At 36.4% G+C, this 20,728-nt stretch overlaps 1 protein-coding gene across 1 annotated transcript in view; it reads left to right on the top strand.

The window, feature by feature from the left end:
* The window catches only part of C6H4orf50 (chromosome 6 C4orf50 homolog), a 114,633-nt gene extending 104,903 nt beyond the window's left edge, over nt 1-9,730 (top strand). The window contains exons 16-18 of the mRNA XM_044681764.1: nt 4,536-4,666; nt 8,356-8,409; nt 9,530-9,730. Of these exons, the coding sequence (XP_044537699.1) occupies nt 4,536-4,666; nt 8,356-8,409; nt 9,530-9,730 (386 nt within the window). The remainder of the gene's footprint in view (nt 1-4,535; nt 4,667-8,355; nt 8,410-9,529) is intronic.
* Nucleotides 9,731-20,728: the final 10,998 nt, after the last annotated feature.

Raw genomic sequence — 20,728 nt, 5'->3', positions numbered from 1 at the left:
ATATTAGGAAAACTGTCAGCATAACTGAGCATATCAATAACAAAAACAAAATCATGTGATTATCTCAAAAAAATCATAAAATGCCTTTGACAAAGTAAAACACTCATAACTATTAAAAACACTAGAAAACTGAAAAGAGCAGAAAGAGCCTTTCTTAATATAAGTAGAATCTATCTAAAACCAAGAACAAGCATTATCTGTAATAGGCATCAAGTTGGCATCTTCCCAATAAGATCAGGAGTGAAGCAAAGGTGCCAATTATTACCATTGTTATTTAATATTGTACTAGAAATGCTAGCTATAGCAGTAAAAGAAGGCAAAAAAATTGAAAGAATTAGAATAGACAAGGAAACAAAACTCTCTCTCTTTGCAAGCAAATTGATGCTATTTTTAGAGAATTGAGTAAAATTCTAGTCAAAACAATAAACAACTTCAGCACAATTGCAGGTTATAAAAAAATCCACCTAAATCATCAGCATTTCTCTATATTAACAACAAAATCTAGCAGCAAGATACAGAAAGATAAATTCCATTTAAAATAACTGTGGGCAGTATTATATAATTGGAAATCTATCTGCCAAGACAAACCCAGAAACTATATAAATACAATTATGAAATACTTTTCACACAAATAAAGACAGATCTAAACAACTAGAAAAATATTAATTGCTCATGGGTAAGCCAAATCAACATAGAAGAAGTGATCATTCTAACTAATTTGATCTACTTATTTAATGACATACCAATCAAATTGCCCCCAAATTATTTTGTGGATCTAGAGATAATAACAAAATTCATCTGGAAGAACAAAAGGTCAAGATTATCAAGGGAATCAATGAAAAAAATGTGAAGGCAGGCGGCTTAGCTATACCAGATGTCAAACTATATTACAAAGCTGAGATCATCTAAACAATCTGGTACTGGCTAAGAAATAGAATGGTGGATCAGTGGAATAGATTCAATATAATATTTTTTTAAACCCTTACCTTCCATCTTAGAATCAATACTGTGCATTGGTTCTAAGGTAGAAGAGTGGTAGGTGCTAGGCAATGAAGGTCAAGTGACTTGCCCGGGGTCACACAGCTGGGAAGTGTCTGAGGCCAGATTTGAACCCAGGACCTCCCATCTCTGGGCCTTGTTCTCAATCCATTGAGCTGCCCAGCTGCCACCTCAATCTAGTATTAATGATAATAACAATCTAGTGTTTCATTAACCCAAATATCAAATCTTTGAGGACAAGAAATCATTATTTGACAAAAATTGCCCAGAAAACTGGGAAGCAATTTGGCAGAAAGTAGATATGGACCAGAATCTCAAATTGTATTCCGAAATAAGATCAAAATGGATATGTGATATAAGTAAACGGTGATATCTTAAGGCAATTAGGGGTATGTAGAAGATTTTGCCTGTCAGATCTATGGATAATGTAATGAGGGTTTAAGACTAAATCTGTAATGGTGGTTGGTAAAGCTGTAAATCAGTCAGGAAACTATTGTGGATTAATCACAAACTATAGACTGGAGGTACTGAACATAGGAATGTCAAATACCCAGTGCCTAAGTCAGCCAAGGGATTGATGTCATTTCCCTTGGTAAGGACCAAACCCCTTTAAGATGATTTTCCTTCAGCCTCTGACCTGACTGAGGAAGTAACTCGAAATGGTTGGTAGTGAGATTAGACAGGAAGGGAAATATGGTGCTTTCTGTCTAAACAGTAATGGAGTTACTTTGTCTCTCTTAAAATCTTGAACAGCAGTCACTATTTAGTTCTAAAATGAAGGTAGGACACACTAGTTCTTAAATTAAACTAAAGATTTATTGAATAAATTGGTTTGGGAAAAGGGATTGGAGAGTGGGTTAGGAAACTATGAAACTAGTTTATTACTGCCTTCTAGATCTAAATTCAGGATGTTGATAAACTTGTTGCTATGATCTTCAGCTGTCCCAAGGGACCAGCCCTGAGATAGAAATAAAATGATCTTTTGATGGTAAATATAAAGCAATCTATTGATAAAGAATAATTGGTACATCAGATTGATGTTCCTATTTGGTCAGCAATGATCTTTAATCCTGCCTGGCCTAGGAAACTAAAATATCCCACATTCCACCTCCCTCGACCACCCGGATACCACCCAAGGGGTAGAAGTGAAGATGAGTAGTGAAGTAGGAAAAGAACCCCATCCCTGAGTCTCCAGGCCTTTATATACCCTGGGTCCAACTGCCAGTTTGTACTTGCCCTATGGATCATGCCACAGTCAACATTCCAATCAGGGTAACTGACAGGTTGTCCCAAGAAAATATGGCAGTATTATTTTCTATATTACAATAAGGAAAGAATTTATGACCCAAAAAAGAGATAGAGAGGATCATGATATATAAATGAATAATTTTATTACATTAAATTTAAAAGTTTAGCACAAAAAAAAGCAATTCAGTCAAGATTATAACTAGGGAAGGGGAAATTACAGCAAGTTTCTCTAATGAAGTCCTTATTTCTCTAATATAGAGAGAACTGAGTTAATTTTTGAACAATATACATCATTTCTCAAATGATCAATGGTCAAAAGACATGACCAGTTAGTTTTTAAAAGAAATCACAGCTATCTATAGTCATATGAAGAAAAGCTCCCAAATCAGTATTGGTTAGAGAAATGAAGAATATAACAGCTTTGAGGTACTACCTCATAAACATCAGATGGGCTAATATGACAGTCAAGGAAAATAACAAATATTAGAGAGGATGTGGGAAAATTGTGACACTGATGTACTATTAGTGGAATTGTGAATTGATCTAACCATTCTGGAGAATAATTTGAAGCTATGTCCAAAGAGCTATAAAACATTTCATACCCCATGACCCAGCATTACTACTACTAGGTCTATATCCCAAATAAATTTTTTAAAGGCGAAAGACCTGTATACAGAAATATTTAGAGCAGTATTTTTTATAATTGCAAAGAATTAGAAATTTAGGGGATACCCATCAATTGGAGAATGGCTGATCAAGTTGTGGTATATAATTGTGATGGAATGCTGTTGTGGTATAAGAAATACAAACAGGATGGTTTTAGAAAAACCTGAAAGACTTGCATGAACTAAGAAAAAGTGAAACCCCAGGAACTGCATAGAAACAGTAATGCTATATGATGATGAATTGTGAATGACAGCTATTTTGATCAGCACAATAATTTAAGGCATTTCAGAAGGACTTATGATAAAATTTCTCTGAATGCAGACTGAAACATTGTTTTGCTTTATTATTCTTTTCTTTATTTAATATGGCTAATATGAAAATATTTTTGCATGATTTCACACAGATAAGTAATATCATATTTCTTGCCTTCACAATGGATGGGAGTAAGGGAGAGAATTCAGAACTCATCTTAAAAAATACATGTTAAAATAAATAGTAATTTTATAAAAAAGTAAAAGAAAAGAATTTTGTGGAAATGGTCTTAGGTTTCACCAAATTGCCATTCATGACACATAAGAAGAGATCAAATTATAGGGTCCTTTTATGCTCTAACATTTTTCTTTTGGTTTCATATTCTAAGATGCCTTTTTGTTCTAAAATTTCATGTCCTGAGATTCCATCCAGCTAGGAAATTCTCTTTTGTAAGTTTCTTCCCAGACAGCTCTAAAATTCCACATTTTGAGGCCCAATTTGCCTGCTTGAAATATTATTCATCTCTTAATGAGGCACATGGTCTCACTACAGATAGAGTGCTAGACCTGAAAACAGGTATATCTACATTTAAATCTGGCTTCAGATATTTACTAGCCATGTTACTCTGATTGCCTATTTCCTCAACTGTTAAATAAACCCTTCCTTGATCCCTCTGGGGGGGATCAAATCCACTTTTCTTCTCTATATGCAGGTTCTGCAAATAGCATTTTTGTACCTTCCTCTTATGTGAATGTACTACTTCATAAAATTGTATTTTCATATTATATATATAATTGTATATTCATGTAAGACACATAATTCTATTGTTGTTCTATGGACTTCAGGTTTGTTAAAGGCAACATTTCTATCTCCAGTACCTAAAATAATGACACATAGCAGATACTGAATAAATATTTTCCAATTGAATTTTTATGGAGAGTCAGTTTGGGTACAGTGGAAAATAAAATAGTGGTACATCTACATCTCAAAGTTGTCATGAAGATCAAATGAAATAATATATACAAAAGCACTTATCCCAGTGCTTGTCACATAGTAGGAGCTATTCTTATTCCATTCTCTTACCTGCCTCCTTTCATTTCCCTTTCACTTGAAGACTTTATCCCTTTAATTTCTTTACCACTCTTTGATATGAAATGAAGTTGCTTCTAAATTTAGAGCAGAGCCCCATAACTGTTAACCCAGGTTTCTTTTCACTTGGTTCACATTTTCAAGGTGAAAATCTGACACAGAGGTTATTTTATTCAGCTTCATTGTTGCAGGGAAGGAAGAAGTGTTAAGGCAAAGTATGGGAATTTTGAACTCAATCTTGGAAGTAACTTTGTCTCCTTGTGTGTCTGTTCTCTCCCCAGAGGCTCCTGCTCCAGTTACATCTCTGTGCATCATTAAAACAGTTGGCCAGAAGTGTTTGATGATTGGCTGGGAAAGGCCACTGGTGGATGCGTTGGGTTGTAGCAATGGGACTTTTGTTGAAGGATATCGGGTATGTGGAGCCACAGGCTGGCATGTTTTGTACTTGCTACTGGCTTCTGTAACATCCATGATCTTAAGTGTGGTTAAAGCTGCCTCACAGAATTCCATGGTGCCCCCCAGAACTCCAGGAGAGGGGGCAGTTGAAGCAGTTAGGAATCTGGGTATAAAAGGCCACGACACCAAACTTGCAAGGACACTTTGGACACTCCTTTTTGGGTTCAAGGGGCTGGGAAGGGGAGTTAGGTTGCTCTTTTTATTAGCTCATCTCTGACCTCAGGGAGCAGTGTTACTTTGCTGGTTTATTCCATAGAGACTATACCAGGCTGAAAGCACTGGAAAAATTACCTCATTTGCAGGATCTCAACTAATCTCTATTTTAAACAGATCTTCAATCAAGGTTACCTTCACCATCTTAAACTTAGTAACATTAGATTAGGTTAAAGGTTAATTAGTGAGTGAGGTAAAAGTTAAGTTATCCAAAGCACTTTCCCCTCTGGGGAAAGTGAAGCCAACAAGTTTATTGAAGATTTTAGATAGCTTACCTCCTCCTCATTCCTAAATCTACCTCCCCTCTCCCTGTTTTCCAGAAAATAATAAATCCCTTTCCAAGTTAAATTTGAGAGCCTGTGTGAAGTTATACTAAGCTATACTTACCATCAATATACATTACCTAAGCAAAAACTTCATCCAAGCAAGCACAGGCACAGCTATTATTCTAAGAGCAAGTCTGCTGTATTGAACAACTTGAACCTTTACTATCCTAGGGTTTAGGGAATAGCCTTAAACAGTGGGAGTGGCTAATCTCAGTGGAATTATTTCCTATCAATCTACCAATTTAGCCCTGGATTAGTCAAGCTTGTTCAGCCTCCATTACTTTATCTAAAGGAGATTCAGTTAACTGTTATTTCCTTTTGCTCTAACTGCTTCAAGAGGGGGAGGAGGAAGAATTCTATTCACTCCTACCCCTACCCCTTGCTAGGATAGCAGCATCCTCCTTGCTCTGACTCCATTACTAACCAATCTGAATCAATATTATACTTCTTAATAGTATATATTTGATAAAATTGCAAATGAAGTATAGAAGATGAAGAGCTAGATTTGGACTTAAAAGACCTGGGTTCAAATCTCATTTCTTCCACTTAATACTGAATTCTATCCATCTTTAAACCTTCTTTGATCCCTTTGGGAAGTAGCAACTTTTCTTCCCTCACGGTCTGGATATAGTAGTTTTTCTTGTGCTTCCCAGTATTTGTGAACTCTTTTTATTTGTTTGTTTGTTTTTAAACCCTTAACTTCTGTGTATTGGCTCCTAGGTGGAAGAGTGGTAAGTGTAGGCAATGGGGGTCAAGTGATTTGCCCAGGGTCACACAGCTGGGAAGTGTCTGAGGCCATATTTGAACCGAGGACCTCCCATCTCTCAATCCACTAAGCTACCCAGCTGTCCCCTGACTTTTGAACTCTTGCTGGGAAACCAGTCAAATTTCAGCTTGGTTTAAATGCAAGGCACAATGTCTCTTTAAGACTCTTTTCATAAGGAATACTTAATAAAAAAGAGGGCTTTAAAAACATGCCATACTTTCCAGGGAGAGTTCATCATTCACTTTTCAGAAGGAAAATTTTCTTAACAATTTAGAGTTATCCAAAAATAGAATGGGAAGCACTTCACAATCAAAGCCTTCAAACAATTTTTTAACATTTACTGGAGTTCTGTGTTCAATTCAATCATCATTTATTAAGTACATCCAAGTCAATGTGGTAAGCACTACAGATACAGTCAGAAAAATGAAAAATGTATAGATGATTCCAGAAAGCTTCTCAGTTCTTTTCCTTCTGATATTCCATGATTCTGGACTAATTTCCTAATCACTTCAGATGCTTCTTGATGTCAGTAATGTGAAAGATGCCTGTGGTGTGGATTTCAGGTAGCAAGAAAAAGTCCTATGTGGCCTAATCAGCCAGGCCTTTCCCCTGAGTAAAATATTGTATACTGGCTCCTACTATTTGAAAATAAATAAATAAATCAGCTCTCTTGGGTAGAATTAAATCCTTCCTTAGAAGGCCACTGTATTTGGGAATTCATTGGTGGTTGCTTAGATAGGGAAACTGTTCACAAAGAAATAAAGAACCAAACCCAAGTCAAGTCAATGATGTCAGTGCACAGTAGACTTCAATAGACAATAACATGTTGATAACAATCATAATTAAATCACTCTACAAAAGATAGTTAAAGGGGAAAGTGTTGCATTGAAGTACATTTACTTTTGATTTCAATTTGGTTAACATATATTGAATACCTAGCATATGCAAACCCCTATGCTAAGCACTGTGAGTGATGCTAAACTGCTGGAAAATTACTTTTTAATCTAGCAGAAGAGATAAGGCAAACATATATAGTCTACATTTTTAAATAAGGAAAATAGAAGGAATACAGAGTGTTACAAGAAATTAATGCAAAGGGTTAAAGAAAGAGCACTGGTCTTGGGAATCCAAATCCTAAATATGCCTCTTACTATATGTGTGTTCTTAGACCAAACTTTTCTTTCTTATGAGTCTCATCATATGTCAATCAGTTAGTAAACAAACATTTATTAATGAGATTAGAAATCTTGATCTGTAAGATACCTTCTGGATAACTAGATGATGCAATGGATAGAGTGCTGTACCTAGAGTCAGGAAGTTATCAAATCTAGCTGTGAACAACTACTAACTGTGTGACCCTGGGTAAGTCACTAGACTCTGCCTCAGTTTTCTCATATGTAAAATTAACTGGAGAAGGAAATGGCAGACCAATCCAGTGCCTTTGCCAAGAAACCCCAAATGGGGTCACAAAGAATTAGATGTGACTGAAATGACTCAATGACAACAAGATGATGCTTAGCTTAAAATTTTTTTTATTCTGCCATGGTTCTATTATAGAGAGGTTACTTCTGCCATAAGGATCATGGATTAAGAAAACATGAAGGGAGTAATATTGAAGCAGAATTTAAAAAGAAAGGCAAATTTTTATCAGAAAAGAAGCTGAGATGAAGGATGGTTAGAAGCAAGAAGAAAGACAGTTTTAGGTGAAGAAGATGACACGTGGAGGCAGAATGATTTTAGAACTATGATGAACTCTATAAATAGTAGAACTATAAATAGTAACTTGTACTGTCAAGAGGACATTTAAGTTGTGGCTCTTTTATGTTAACATCTACAAATATAGCCTGAAAATATAAGCAAGCCCTCAAAACGTGAGCAATTTCCCCATTATTTTTATGAGCTAGAATTCAGTTCTCTGCATGTTCATGTATAGTCACAAAATCAGGGAGGCCAACACATAGCTTAAACACCTGCTGGGGCTGTTCAAAGCTTCATAGAATTAAAGGTGTAAGAGGTCTCAAAGGGCATATGCTTTGATTCTTGCTTGAACGAGAATTCCCCATGAGCATCCTCAGGGAGTAGTTTTCTAACTTCTATTTAAGTCCCTCCGGTGATGAAAAATGAGCTGCTGAAGAAAATGGCAAAACAGTCAAGAATCTTTGCCAAGAAAATCCCAAATGGGGTCATGAGGAGTTGGGTATGATAGAAATGACAAACAACAGCCACATTAACCCAGTAACTATTTGTATTTTCAATTATGATGATATTTAAACTTCATTACAGTACATCCCTAATTAAGTAGAGAATTTGACTCTCATTATCTTTCCTTTTCTACCACAGATCTATATCGATGGAAAATTTCATAAGTATCTTGTGAGTTCAGCGTGTACAAAAGTAAGTAGTCTTGTAATAAGATGCTTTAATATACAGAAGTCCGTTCTGACTTTATGCATACTATATATTTCTAATGATAACAATAGTGAAGAAAAGACTTTGTAAAACCTTAAAATAAATATGAGCTATTGTTTGTAAAACACTTTCCTCATGCACCTTTGTGAGACGAGTTGATTAGGTATTATCCATTTTACAGATGAGGAAACTGAGTTTGAAGGTATTAAATGTCTTATCTAGGAAAACACAACTAGTGAGTACCAAGGAGAGGACCAGAACTCAGATCTCCTGTGTTCTTTTCACTCTAAGGAGTATTGATCTCTTGGTTGTGGCTCCTGATTTTGCCTCCCATTTAAAACAAGAGATATTCATTATTATTATTCCTTTTTGCAGTTCTGATTCTTCTACTCCTTTATGCAAAAGAAATAGAGATAGATGCTTTTAACTAGCTGTGTGATCTGACTATCTGGAGTTGTAGAATATTTGAGTCATCCACCCCCCCTCTCATTTTATAGATAAGGAAATTTAGGACCAGGAAGGGAAAGAAAACTGCCCAATGTCCCCCAGGTCATGAATGTCAGGGCTAGGAATGGAATTTAGGAAAACGTTTCCAATATCCAGTACTCTTTCTATTGAATAAGTCCACTGCAATCTAACTACATGAAAGGGGAATCAGATGATGATGATGGCATAATTGATTTTGAGCTGAGATGGACTTAAGACCCCATCTCAGATATTATATAGATAAAGTAGACCAAGGGAGGCATCACGATGCTAGGAAAAGGTTGTGGAACTTTGAGCTTTCGGACAAGCAGGTTCCATATTGCATCCAAACCTTGGATCTGATCCTTGCTACTTGTGTGACCAAGTCATAGAGGAAATGTTCCATAAAATGAGGGAGCTGCACCAGATATAGTTCCTGATGTAGTAACTTCCCCCAAATCACACTGGTAATAAGTAGCAAAGCATTTTAAGTGGTAAATTTAAGACAGTGATATATTCTTTGGTCCAAGTGGTTTGGGGATCACATATAGTTCACGTATTTTCCAAGAGTTCTATAGTAAGTCACCATGATGGTGTCTTGTGCTTTAATATAATGCATATATTTAATCTCCTTTTTTAGACCCTGCTGGAGAATCTTGACCTCTCGGTTCCCTTTAGCATCAGTGTGCAGACTGTGGGGACTGGTGGTTTAGTTTCTGAGAAGGTGCACGTTGTGTTTAATCACTGGGCAAACAAAGGCACTTCATCATCTGGAAGCAGCATCTCCCCTGACGAGCAGACCCGGGGTAGCAGCTCTCCTGAGGTAACTGTCACCAAGTGAGCCGACCCAGTGGAGAGATGCATGTTGGGCACATGTGTTAGGACAATGAGTCTTTGTTTGCATTCCTCCTGTAGCATTTTCATAAGACCTTTAATTTTCTGAAATAAAAAAGGAAATTCCCTGCAGAGGGATGGAGGCATCAAGGGAATTTCACAGTAAAGATTTCTGATTTTTTCTTCCTCTGATGAGGATATAATAATAAATGTTTATAATCATTATCCTTAATTATTCAGGAAAGCATTATATTATTCTCAACATTTATTAAATTTGAGATCCTTGAAGAGGTCAGGACTAAACTTATATTTTTAATTAACATCTTATTTTTCCCTATTACATATAAAAGCAATTTTAACATTTAAAGAAAATTTGTGGTTTCCAAATTCTCTCACTCCATACCATCCCCCTTCCCTAAGACAGGAAATAATTTGTTAGGAATTATACATGTGCAGTCACGCAAAACAGTTCTGTATTAATCATGTTGTGAAAGAAAACATAGGCCAAAAATAAAGTAAAAATGAAATGTGCTTTGATCTGCATTCAGACCTTATTAGTTCTTTTTCTGGAGGTAGATAACATTTTTCAATATAAGTCTCTGAACTTTTAGACCTTATAATATTAACAGTATTGAGAACAGCTCACGTTTCTATAGCACTTTAGAGTAACAAAGCCCTTTCACCTCCTTCATCTATTTGTCTCTCGTGGATGCCTTGATGGGTCACCAGGACAAGTGTTGCTATCTTGGTTTAATAAATAAGGAGACAAAGAACTAAGAGAGATTTGATGAGTTGCCCAAGGTTGCATAGCTAGTAGCTAACTGAAAGGAGACTGAAAACAAGACTTTTTAATTCCTCCTCTAGTAATTCCTCATTCTACTAAAGGTCCAAAGAATGGAATATCAGTTGGCCTTTACTGTCAAATGTAAAGAAGAAAAGACAAAAAGAAGTTCAATTTTTGGATGTTTTCAGTTATCTAAGAATTTGGCTTCCATGTGGAACAAGGGAAATAGGACTGTTTCTGGAGTGACAGGATCTTCCCCCACTTCCCTACTACATGTGTGACTTTGAGCATATTACTTAATTTTGCTGGCCTCAGTTTTTTTACCTATAAAATGAAAAGGTTGAACTGATCGTCTCTGAGATATTTTTCAGTTCCAAGGCCCTATGGTCATGAATTCAGTTCACTCGTGTCAACATGTATGGTGGCACAAATGTTGTAAAACTAGTTTCTCCATGGCGTTCGGTTGGGTTGATTAGCCTCATGCTTTTTTCAAGATTCTATTATTAGAACTATTGCTACATATGATCATATATTGTCATAATTTTAATTATTGCCACAGACAACATAGCGATATATTATTGTAACAGTTATTGTCATATGGTGTCATAATAATAATTGGACCTGAAGTATTAGAGTTAGAAAGAATCTTAGAATATGAAATATGGAACCTTGGAGTTGGAAGTGGCCTTAATACATAGAAGATAAGAAATTAAAATTACTTTTAAATCTAGCATTTTAGAACTGAAAGAGAACTTACATGGAACATGAAATGATAAAGTCGGGAAAGTTCTATTAAAAAATGTCAAACTACAAGTATCCCTCTGGCACTGTGGGGGTTAAAGTGTGGCGCCCCTACAATCTAGAAAATCTGCTTAATTCCCTCCCCCCATACCTGAGAAGAAGTCTGAATTTTTTTTCCTTTTTCTTTTATGGAGTGTTTTTAGTACCTTATTATAAAATTTGAGTTTAAATATTTGGTCATAGACTCTATGCAGGTCAGCGTTAAGATCACTACATTTCTAGCCTCTGTGGGTTGCCTACTGGTTTTTGCATTCTTTTTGCAGACTAACTTTTAACTTATTTTAACTTTAAAAAAGAAATTATATATATTTATGAAAATAAAATATAAAATGTTGGTATTATATAATACTGTGTATATATTTTATGCATTTCTGAGTTTCTAAACTTTTTCTGTGGTCTGCTGACCATTGTGTGTTACATGCGGCTTCCACAATACACCCCCCCCAAAAAAATTCTTATTTAATTTCTTGTGCTGATCTGTGATGTAGCAAAATAGTGATGGGAAAAATTGCAGTGTGGAAGGAATACCTTTACTTTAACAGTAAAAAAATGTTAATGTGAGGAAGGACCTTAGAAATCAGAATTTTAGAACTGGTAGGAACCTTAGAGATGCTTAAAGAAGAAAGGGAAAGGCAGTAGAATTAAACAGAAAGTTCTGGGCTAGAGTTCAGAAAGCTTAGCTTCTAATCCCAGCTTTGACCCTCACCTGACATTTGAGCTTGGGTAAAGCATTTATTTCTGCAGACCTTACTGTCTGCACTGATAAAGCAAGGGCTTGTACTGTAAGGGGGAAAGGGGAGTTTTATGAGTTCAATATATTAAAAGATGGTTGCCAGAGGATTGAACTATTATCAATCCTCAATTAAGAATAATCTCAAGTCAAAACTGACTTTTATGGAAGTTCATTTACAATTAATAAGAGAGAGAGAGAAAATAAGGAAATAAGAATCTAACCCAGTAAGTAATTTACTACAATCCTCTAATTAATCCAGGTAGATCTTAACTCTCAGCTGAGAGTTAGAGGACCAAAGGTCTGGAGGTGAATGGAGCAAAACTTCATTCACAGAGTCTACTAAAAGAAATTTCTTAAGAGAAGTTCACGAAGATTCAGTCAGTCTTTAAACTCACCACGTGGAATTCAAAGAAGATATTTAAAGCATCTCACCAGGGTCTCAGCATTCCAACACTCCTCCATGAACCAGAAAAGGTCTGTCACCAGATGCCCTCTTCAACTGAAGACCTCTCACTTGCTCAACTCCCTTGTGGGTTACGGACCTCCCAGAATTAGAGATGTTCTCACCTTTTTTGATTAAATCTAAATATGGGCAGTGTAGACTTAATCTAATTATCACAGTACTAAGTGATCTCTAAGGGCTTCTCTAAATTCTGACTTGCCATAATTCTAGAAAGCTCTTAAAGCATTTGAGCCTCACAATCTCTATTTCAGTTTTTTTTTTTTTTGAAATTTTATTTAATTAATTAATTTGGAATATTTTCCCATGGTTACAATTTTCATGTTCTTTCCCTTCCCATAGCCGGTGCTCAATTCCACTGGGATTTACATGTGTTATTGATCAAGACCTATTTCCATGTTATTGATATTTGCACTAGGGTGATCATTTAGAGTCTACGTCCCCAATCATATCCCCATCAACCCATGTGTTCAAGCAGTTGTTTTTCTTCTGTGTTTCTATTCCCACAGTTCTTCCTCTGAATGTGGATAGTGTTCTCTCTCCTAAGTTCCTCTGGATTGTCCTGGATCATTGCATTGCTGTTAGTAGACAAGTCCATTACATTGAGTTTTACCACAGTGTATCAGTCTCTGTGTTCAACATTCTCCTGGTTTTTCTCCTTTCACTCTGCATCAATTCCTGGAGGTCATTCCAGTTCACATGGAATTCCTCCATTTCATTACTCCTTTGAGCACAATAGTATTCTCATAGTGATAATAATAATAACAACTCTTATTTATATAGTATTTTAAGGTTTTCAAAGTACTTCACAAATATCACATTTTATCTTTAGATCAACACTGAGGTAGGTGCTATTATTTATCCTTACTTCATAGTTAAGGAAACTGAGGCAGACAAAGGTTAAGAGGACTTTTCAAAAGGCAGAGTCAAGTGTCTGGAGTTAGACTTGAACTCAGGTCTCCCTGACTCTGGGTCCAGTACTCTATCCACTGAGACATCTACACTTACAGACCCCCTGAGATCTATTCGTGGATCCTTTGGAAACTCATAAAGACTACCAGGTTAGAACACTTGAGGTAGAAGAAGAGGTTAGCTTTAGGAATATGGCTTTTAGAAGGAGGTTTCCATTTTTAACATCTGTGATCTAAGTCCATAGATGTTTGGATAGTTCTTTGTGGTTTTATACAGTAGGTGTAACAGTTGAGAGTGACTAAGTCTGGGGTTTTTCAGTGCAAAGGAAATGAATAGAAATAGAAATGAGGAGCTAAAGAACCAGTGGCTAAACTGACTAACTCCAGTAAACTCAGTAGAGGATTATTTATCAAAAGGCATGTACATATCCCTCAGAGATGGAAAGCATGATGTTGTGGAGGGAACATTGGAAATGGAATCAGGAGGTCTGGATTCCAAATCTGATTCTGCTACTTTGGCATTAGTAGTATGACTTTGAACAAGTTACTTTCCCTCTGTGGACTTCAGTTTCCTGAACTTTGTAAAAAAGGGATTGGATTATCAATCTATAATTCTTATTGATTACTGGGACAGACACTAAAAGCTTATAAACACTATGGGTGCTGGGGATACAAATACAAATAAAAATAAGACTCCTGCCCTCATCTAGTGCAGGAGGGAGAAATATGAAAATAACTTTATTATGTACAAGATACATACATTTTGTCTAAATGGATGGTAATATTAAAGAAGGAAAAGGATAGCATACCAGGCTTAGATTCATGAAGATCTGAGTTCATATCCAACCTCAGAAACTTATTAGCTGTATGACCCTAGTCAAGTCACTTAACCCTTTTTGCCCAAGTTCCTTCATCTATAAAAATAAGCTAGAGAAGGAAATGGCAAACCACTCCACTACCATTGCCAAGAAAACCCCAAATGGAAATGGTGTCATGAAGAATTAGACATGACTAAAAAGATACAGCAACAACAGCAACAATAATCTCAGAGAGAAGGCATTAGTAGTAGGTGGGGAGAGAGATATAAGGGAAGGAGAGAACATGGATGGAACAAGGAAAGGATTCCTACAGAAATTGGGATTTGAGCTTAATTTTTAAAGAAGCTGAGGAAGCCAGGATGTTGTGATGAGCTGTCCAAGCATGAGAGACAGTCAGTGAAAATTAAACAGTCCTTGCCCTCAATGAATTTATCTTCTATTAGAGCAGATAACATGGATATAGATATTAATTGATACATAGATTGATTAATAGATAGAAATGGATATACATATGTACACATGTATATGTTTGCTTGTATACAGAAAGGGAGATGTATCTTATATCATAACCACCCATCTATCTCTATTCCCTAGTTTTAGTCAATTCTAGACTCTTAGAGGAAAAAAACCAAAATATCAAGTCAATATTTAAAGGGTGGCATCATCAAAGCTCATCAGATAGGAACTCAGAGAGTAAAGAGAAATTCTAAACCAGGCAAATATATCCCTCATTTATACCCCTATATAGTCTTCATACTTTCCATGAACATTTGTATTTACACTATTCCCTATGCCTGAAATTCCATCCCTGCTATTGCTACCTGTTATCATTGTGTGCATTGTCCAAAGCTCACCTCCAGTGTCATCTCCTCAAAACCTATTCTGATCAACTAGCCAAAATTCACCTTTCTCTCCTCTGACCTACTTCATTATTACTTTGCAATTTTCTATTAATAATAACCCCAATTATAATACTGCTTTGTGGTTTATAAAATTCGTTCCTCCTAACAACCCTGAGAAAAAAAGTACTGTACGTGTTATCAACCCTATTTTACAAATGATGAAATAAAACTTCAGAGAAATGAAATGAGCTGAATACCTTACAAAGATAATAACTGATAAACCCTAGTATAAATTAGTAGACTCCTAATTCCTCTGTTCTTTCTATTATATTCTGATGACTCTTCTCTGCACCTTAGTTTTTTCACCTTTAAAAGGAAGAAGTTGGATCAGGTAGGTTCCTCTGAGGATTTGTGTTGGAGAAAAATGATAGAACAGGTTGAATAGATAGTATTGAGGCAAATCATGTGAGTATCTTTAACATAAGCAGAGGTGTAGTGTTGTATGTATTTTTGTTTGAGAGTATGTTGTTATGAGAAAAAAATATTAGAGATCTGATACAAACATCCCTTATATTGACCCAAATATGTTTTTTCTAAGAACTAGATTGCAAATGATCATATTGAAGTGGACTGTCTGACATGTCTTTGTATTTCTGAATGCATGAATGTTCCAATGCCTGGGGAGAGATATCTACTTAGAGACTTGGAAAAGGTTCTCCCATTGAAAGAACACATAAATTTAGTACCTCTTCCCCCAATTATTAAAGTCTTTTGCTATTTTTTAGAAGCCCCATAGCAATTCTTAACAAAACATCTTAATATATATATGTACATATATATAGGTATATGTATATAGTGCTAAAGGGCATTTTCCCATTTATGAGAGAGAACAATGAGTTGGGATTTAATTCAATTCAGGATGCTTTGTTGTAATGAAAAAAGCATCTAACAATGTTAGAAGACCTAATTGAGCCCTGACTTTGCAAATAACTATGTGGTCCTAAAAAAGTCAGTGAATGTTTCTAAACCTTACTAGGTTTTTGAAAATGAAATGAGATAATGCATGTGGAAGTACTTTGTAAATCTGAATTTAGGGAACTGAACAAGGTGCCTCTAAATTCTGCCCAATTCTAAATCTATGATCCTGTGAATGCTTCATTTTTTCAAAATTGATTTTATTAATCCACTGACCATTTGAATTGCCTCTCTGTAGCCATTATCAGAGTTTTTTTTTGTTTTTTTTATTCTGGGACTCCATTCTAGGAGCATAGGGCCACAACCAGTAGGCAATGGGTCACACAGTCGCTCAGGGTCGCCCAGCTGGGAAGTGTCTGAGTCCGGATTTGAACCTAGGACCTTTCGTCTCTAGGCCTGGCTCTCAATCCACTGAGCTAGCCCAGCTGCCCCTACTTTAGGTTGCAGTTTCTTTAGCAGATGTAGTTTTTACAGGGTGGGGTTGCTAGTCCCATGCCCAACCCTCCTCTTTTTTCATCCCGGCTAGGGACTGTCCTTGGCCCAGGAGTGGTAAGGGTGGGCAATAGGGGTCAAGTGACTTGCCCAAGGTCACACAGCTGGAAATGTCCGAGGCCGGACTTGAACCTAGGACCTCCAGTCTCTAGGCCTGGCTCTCAATCCACTGAGCCACCCAGCTGCCCCCCATTATCAGAGTATTCTAGGAATATTCTGAATTTCAACATTCTCCTGGCATATTGGCAGTTCCTGAATTACTAATTAGTAATTTGTTTATTTCTTTGTAGGTTTAAGTTCAAAATCACTTTTTTCCCCACTGATACTGAGTACCCAACAGTTCTGTCTGATGTGCTTTAGAATAAAGGGAATTTGATTAGATAATTTCCTAGGTTTCATGGCTCTTCCACTGAATTACAATAGAATTATCTCTAAAAAGTTATTAACAACATTACCTATTTTCTTATGTATCTTCTGTTTTATAATGGGCTATGGAGGAGAATAGATTAAATGGGAATACCTCTTGTTCTCAGCACCTGACATTTGGTAGGGTCAGGTCAGCAAGTATATTGGACCCAATTGAAATAGTTTAAGAAAATTTATTGAGGGGTGGAGTCAAGATGGTGCCTTCGAAGCAGCAAAAGTCAATTCCTCTGTGAAAACCCTTCCACACTGATAAAAAAACAAAGCACTTCAAGGGCAAGAGAAAACCAAATCCGAGAAGACAGAGCTGCAGGATCCTCCTGCTTGATTCAACTTAAAAGGTACACAGAGAACATTGAATTCTTGGGTTTAAGGAAAAGAAAGAAGAAAGGTCCCAGTATCCTCCCCTACCTACTGTGATGAGACTTGGATGTTTGGTGGGATCTCAGGGCTCTGACCACAGCTAACAAGGAGAGACAGCTGGAGGAGAGAAGCAGAGAAGAGGGCAGGCTGGTTGCAGCCTTCAGCTACCATACCTCCATTTTAGGCTTCTGCCTCTGGAAGTTTTGGACTCAGGGCACATTCAGCTCTGCAGACCACCTCAACTGGCTTAATCTATTTCATCAATAGTATAGAGAAGAAGCCTCTAGAGGGCATCTAACTCCCACCTAGTGCTCTGACTGGGATCCCAGGGTAAAGGCTGCAACCCTGATAGAGTACCTAGCTACCACCAAGGGAAGCTCAAGGCTCTGACACAGCAACTGGCAGGGAGGCAGTTGGCAGAAAGGAGTAGAGAGGAAGACCAAGGGTAACTACATTCAGATTCTACACCTTCACTTTCACCTTCAGCCTCTGCTGGTAGCTGGGGAAGATCTGGCCTCTGGGTACATTAATACAACTGGTCTGCTCCATCAGCCTAATCCAGTTTTTCAGAACAGCAGAGAAGAAGCCTAAACTCACAGATCCAGCAAATAGAGGAACAAGAATATAGCCAATAAGGAGGGGAAATGGAGGAAAAAATATGAGTAAGCAATAGAAAAAGAAAAAAAGAAATTATAATAGATAGCTTCTATTCAGGTAATGAACAAACAACAAATGGAACAGAGGAGAATCAAGGAACACCAAGTAAAAACTCAGGAACTCCAGCAAATTGGACCCAGGCACTGGGAGAACTTAAAACACAATTCAAAAAACAATTAAGAGAGGTTGAAGAAAATTGGAAAACAAATATAAAAAGCAAAATAGGTCACATGAACTAAAACAAGAAAATAGTGTCTTAAAAGCCAGAATTGACCAGCTTGAAAATGAGGCAAAGTAAAAGATAAAGACAATGACCTGTAAAGACAAGCAGATCAAAAGGGAAAGGAGGATCAGAAATTCAGGGCTGAAATTCAGTGTTTAAAAGTTAGAATCAAACAATTAGACGGAAATGACTTCACAAGGCAACAAGAATCTATAAAACAAAATAAAAAGAATGAAGAAATTGAGGAAACTATGAAATACCTTATTGATAAAGCAATAGACATGGCAAATAGATCCAGGAGAGACAATAAGAATCATTGGATAACCTGAAAATCAGGACAAAAGAAAAAGCCTGGACATCATTCTACAGAAAATTATCCAAGAACACTTCCTTGATATTCTTGAACAAGAGGGTAAAGTAGAGATTGAAAGAATCCACAGAGTACCTCCTACATTAAATCCCCAATTGACAACATCCAGGAATGTTATAGCCAAGTTCAAGCACTTCCAGACCGTAGAAAAGATACTACAAGCTACTAAAAAGAAACTCTTCAAATATCATGGAGCCATAGTTGGATTACACAGGACCTGGTTGCATCCACACTGAAGGCCTGGAAGGCACAGAATATGATATTCCAGAAAGCAAGGTAACTCGACCTACAACCAAGAATCAACTACAAAGCAAAATTGGCTATATTCTTGCAGGGGGAAATATGGTCATTTAATAAAATAGAAGATTCCAAGCATTCTTGAAAAAAAGACCAGACTTAAACACAAAATTTGATGCCCAAATACAGAACTCAAAAGAATCACTGAAAGGTAACTAAGAAAGGGAAAAAAATAATTTAAGGACCCAATAAGTTCAAATGATTTGTTTTCCTATATGAAAAGATATTGGTAATTCTTAAAAAAATGTTATTATCATCAGGTAGCTAGAAGAAGTATACCTAGAGATTACAGTGATAAACTGTTTAGAATGATATGTATATAAAAAAAACTAGGGGTAAAAAAGAGGATAATACTAAGAGAAATGGGAAAAAATATAAAATGGGGTAAATATATATTTCATAAAGAAGCACATGCAGGAAGAGGGTAGAAGACCTATACAATGGAAATGAGGAAGAGCTTGACAACAGATAATACATAAATCATATGCTCATTGGAATTGACTCAGAAAGAGAAGAATAGTCGGATCCATTGGGGCAGAGAATTGTATCATGCCTGTTAAAGAAATAAGTGTGTAGAGAGAGATATAGATGTATAATGATAGTTATGATGTGTATCAGTATATACATGAATATAACATGCCCTATAGAGAAGTAGAAGGGTAATAAATGGACTGGTGGGGAGGGGAGCAATACAAGGGAGTGAGAGGTTGGGGCATCATTTAAAAGGCAATATAGTAAGAGGGTAATAATAAAAAGAGAGGGGGTGGGAAGGGGAGTAACGTTAAGGAGGGGAAAGGGTGGAGACTAATTAAAAGTGAAAAGTGGGAGGAGAGTGTAAGAGGGATAAGAGAAAAGGCAAAATGAAAGGAGAAAGTCAAAATGGAGGGGAAAACACAGACGGTAATCACAAAGGTGAATATGAATGGGATGAACTCCCCATAAAAAGGAAGCAGACAGCAGAATGGATTAAAAAACCAAATCCTACCATATGTTGTGTACAAGAAACACACTTGAGTCAGGTAGACATACACAGGGTAAAGGCAAGAGGGTAGAGCAGAATTTACTGGGCTGTAACTGAGGCAAAGAAGTCAGGAGTAGCAATTATGATCTCAGACAAAGCTAAAGCAAAAATAGTTCTGATTAAAAGAGATGAGGAAGGTAATTACATCTTGATGAAACACAGTATAAATAATAAAGAAATATCAGTATTCAATATATATGGACCAAATAGTATAGCATTCAGATTTCTAAAGGAGAAACTAAAGGAGCTAAAGGAGGAAATAGATAGTAAAACCATACTTGTGGGGGCCCTCAACTGTCCCCTATCAGAACTAGATAAATTGAACCAAAAAATAAATAAGAAGTAAAGGATGTAAATGAATTGTTAGAAAAATGAGAGCTAATAGATATCTAGAGAAAAATAAATAGGAATAAAAAGGAATATACCTTCTTTTCAGCAACAAATGGCACATATACAAAGATTGACCATGTACTAGGGCATAGAAACATTGCAAACAACTGCAGGAAATCAAAAATAATGAATGCGATTTTTTTCAGACCACAATGCAATAAAAATCAAAATCAATAAGGACTCATGGAAAGGCAAATTTAAAATTAATTGGAAACTAAATAATATAATTCTTCAAAACTGGTGTGTCAAAGAACAAATCAGAAAAGCAATTACTGATTTCATTGAAGAGAATGATAATGAGAAAACAACATATCAAAATCTATGGGATGCAGCCGAAGCAGTACTCGGGAAAATTTGTATCCCTCTGTGTGTGTGTGTGTGTGTGTGTGTGTGTGTGTGTGTGTGTGTGTGTGAGTGTGTGTGTGTGTATCTGTGTATGTATCAA

The sequence above is a fragment of the Gracilinanus agilis genome, chromosome 6, assembly GCF_016433145.1.
Source record: "Gracilinanus agilis isolate LMUSP501 chromosome 6, AgileGrace, whole genome shotgun sequence".
Taxonomy (NCBI): Eukaryota; Metazoa; Chordata; class Mammalia; order Didelphimorphia; family Didelphidae; genus Gracilinanus; species Gracilinanus agilis.
The sequence above is the reverse complement of the archived record's forward strand: the minus strand, read 5'-3'. Positions and strand labels throughout refer to the sequence as shown.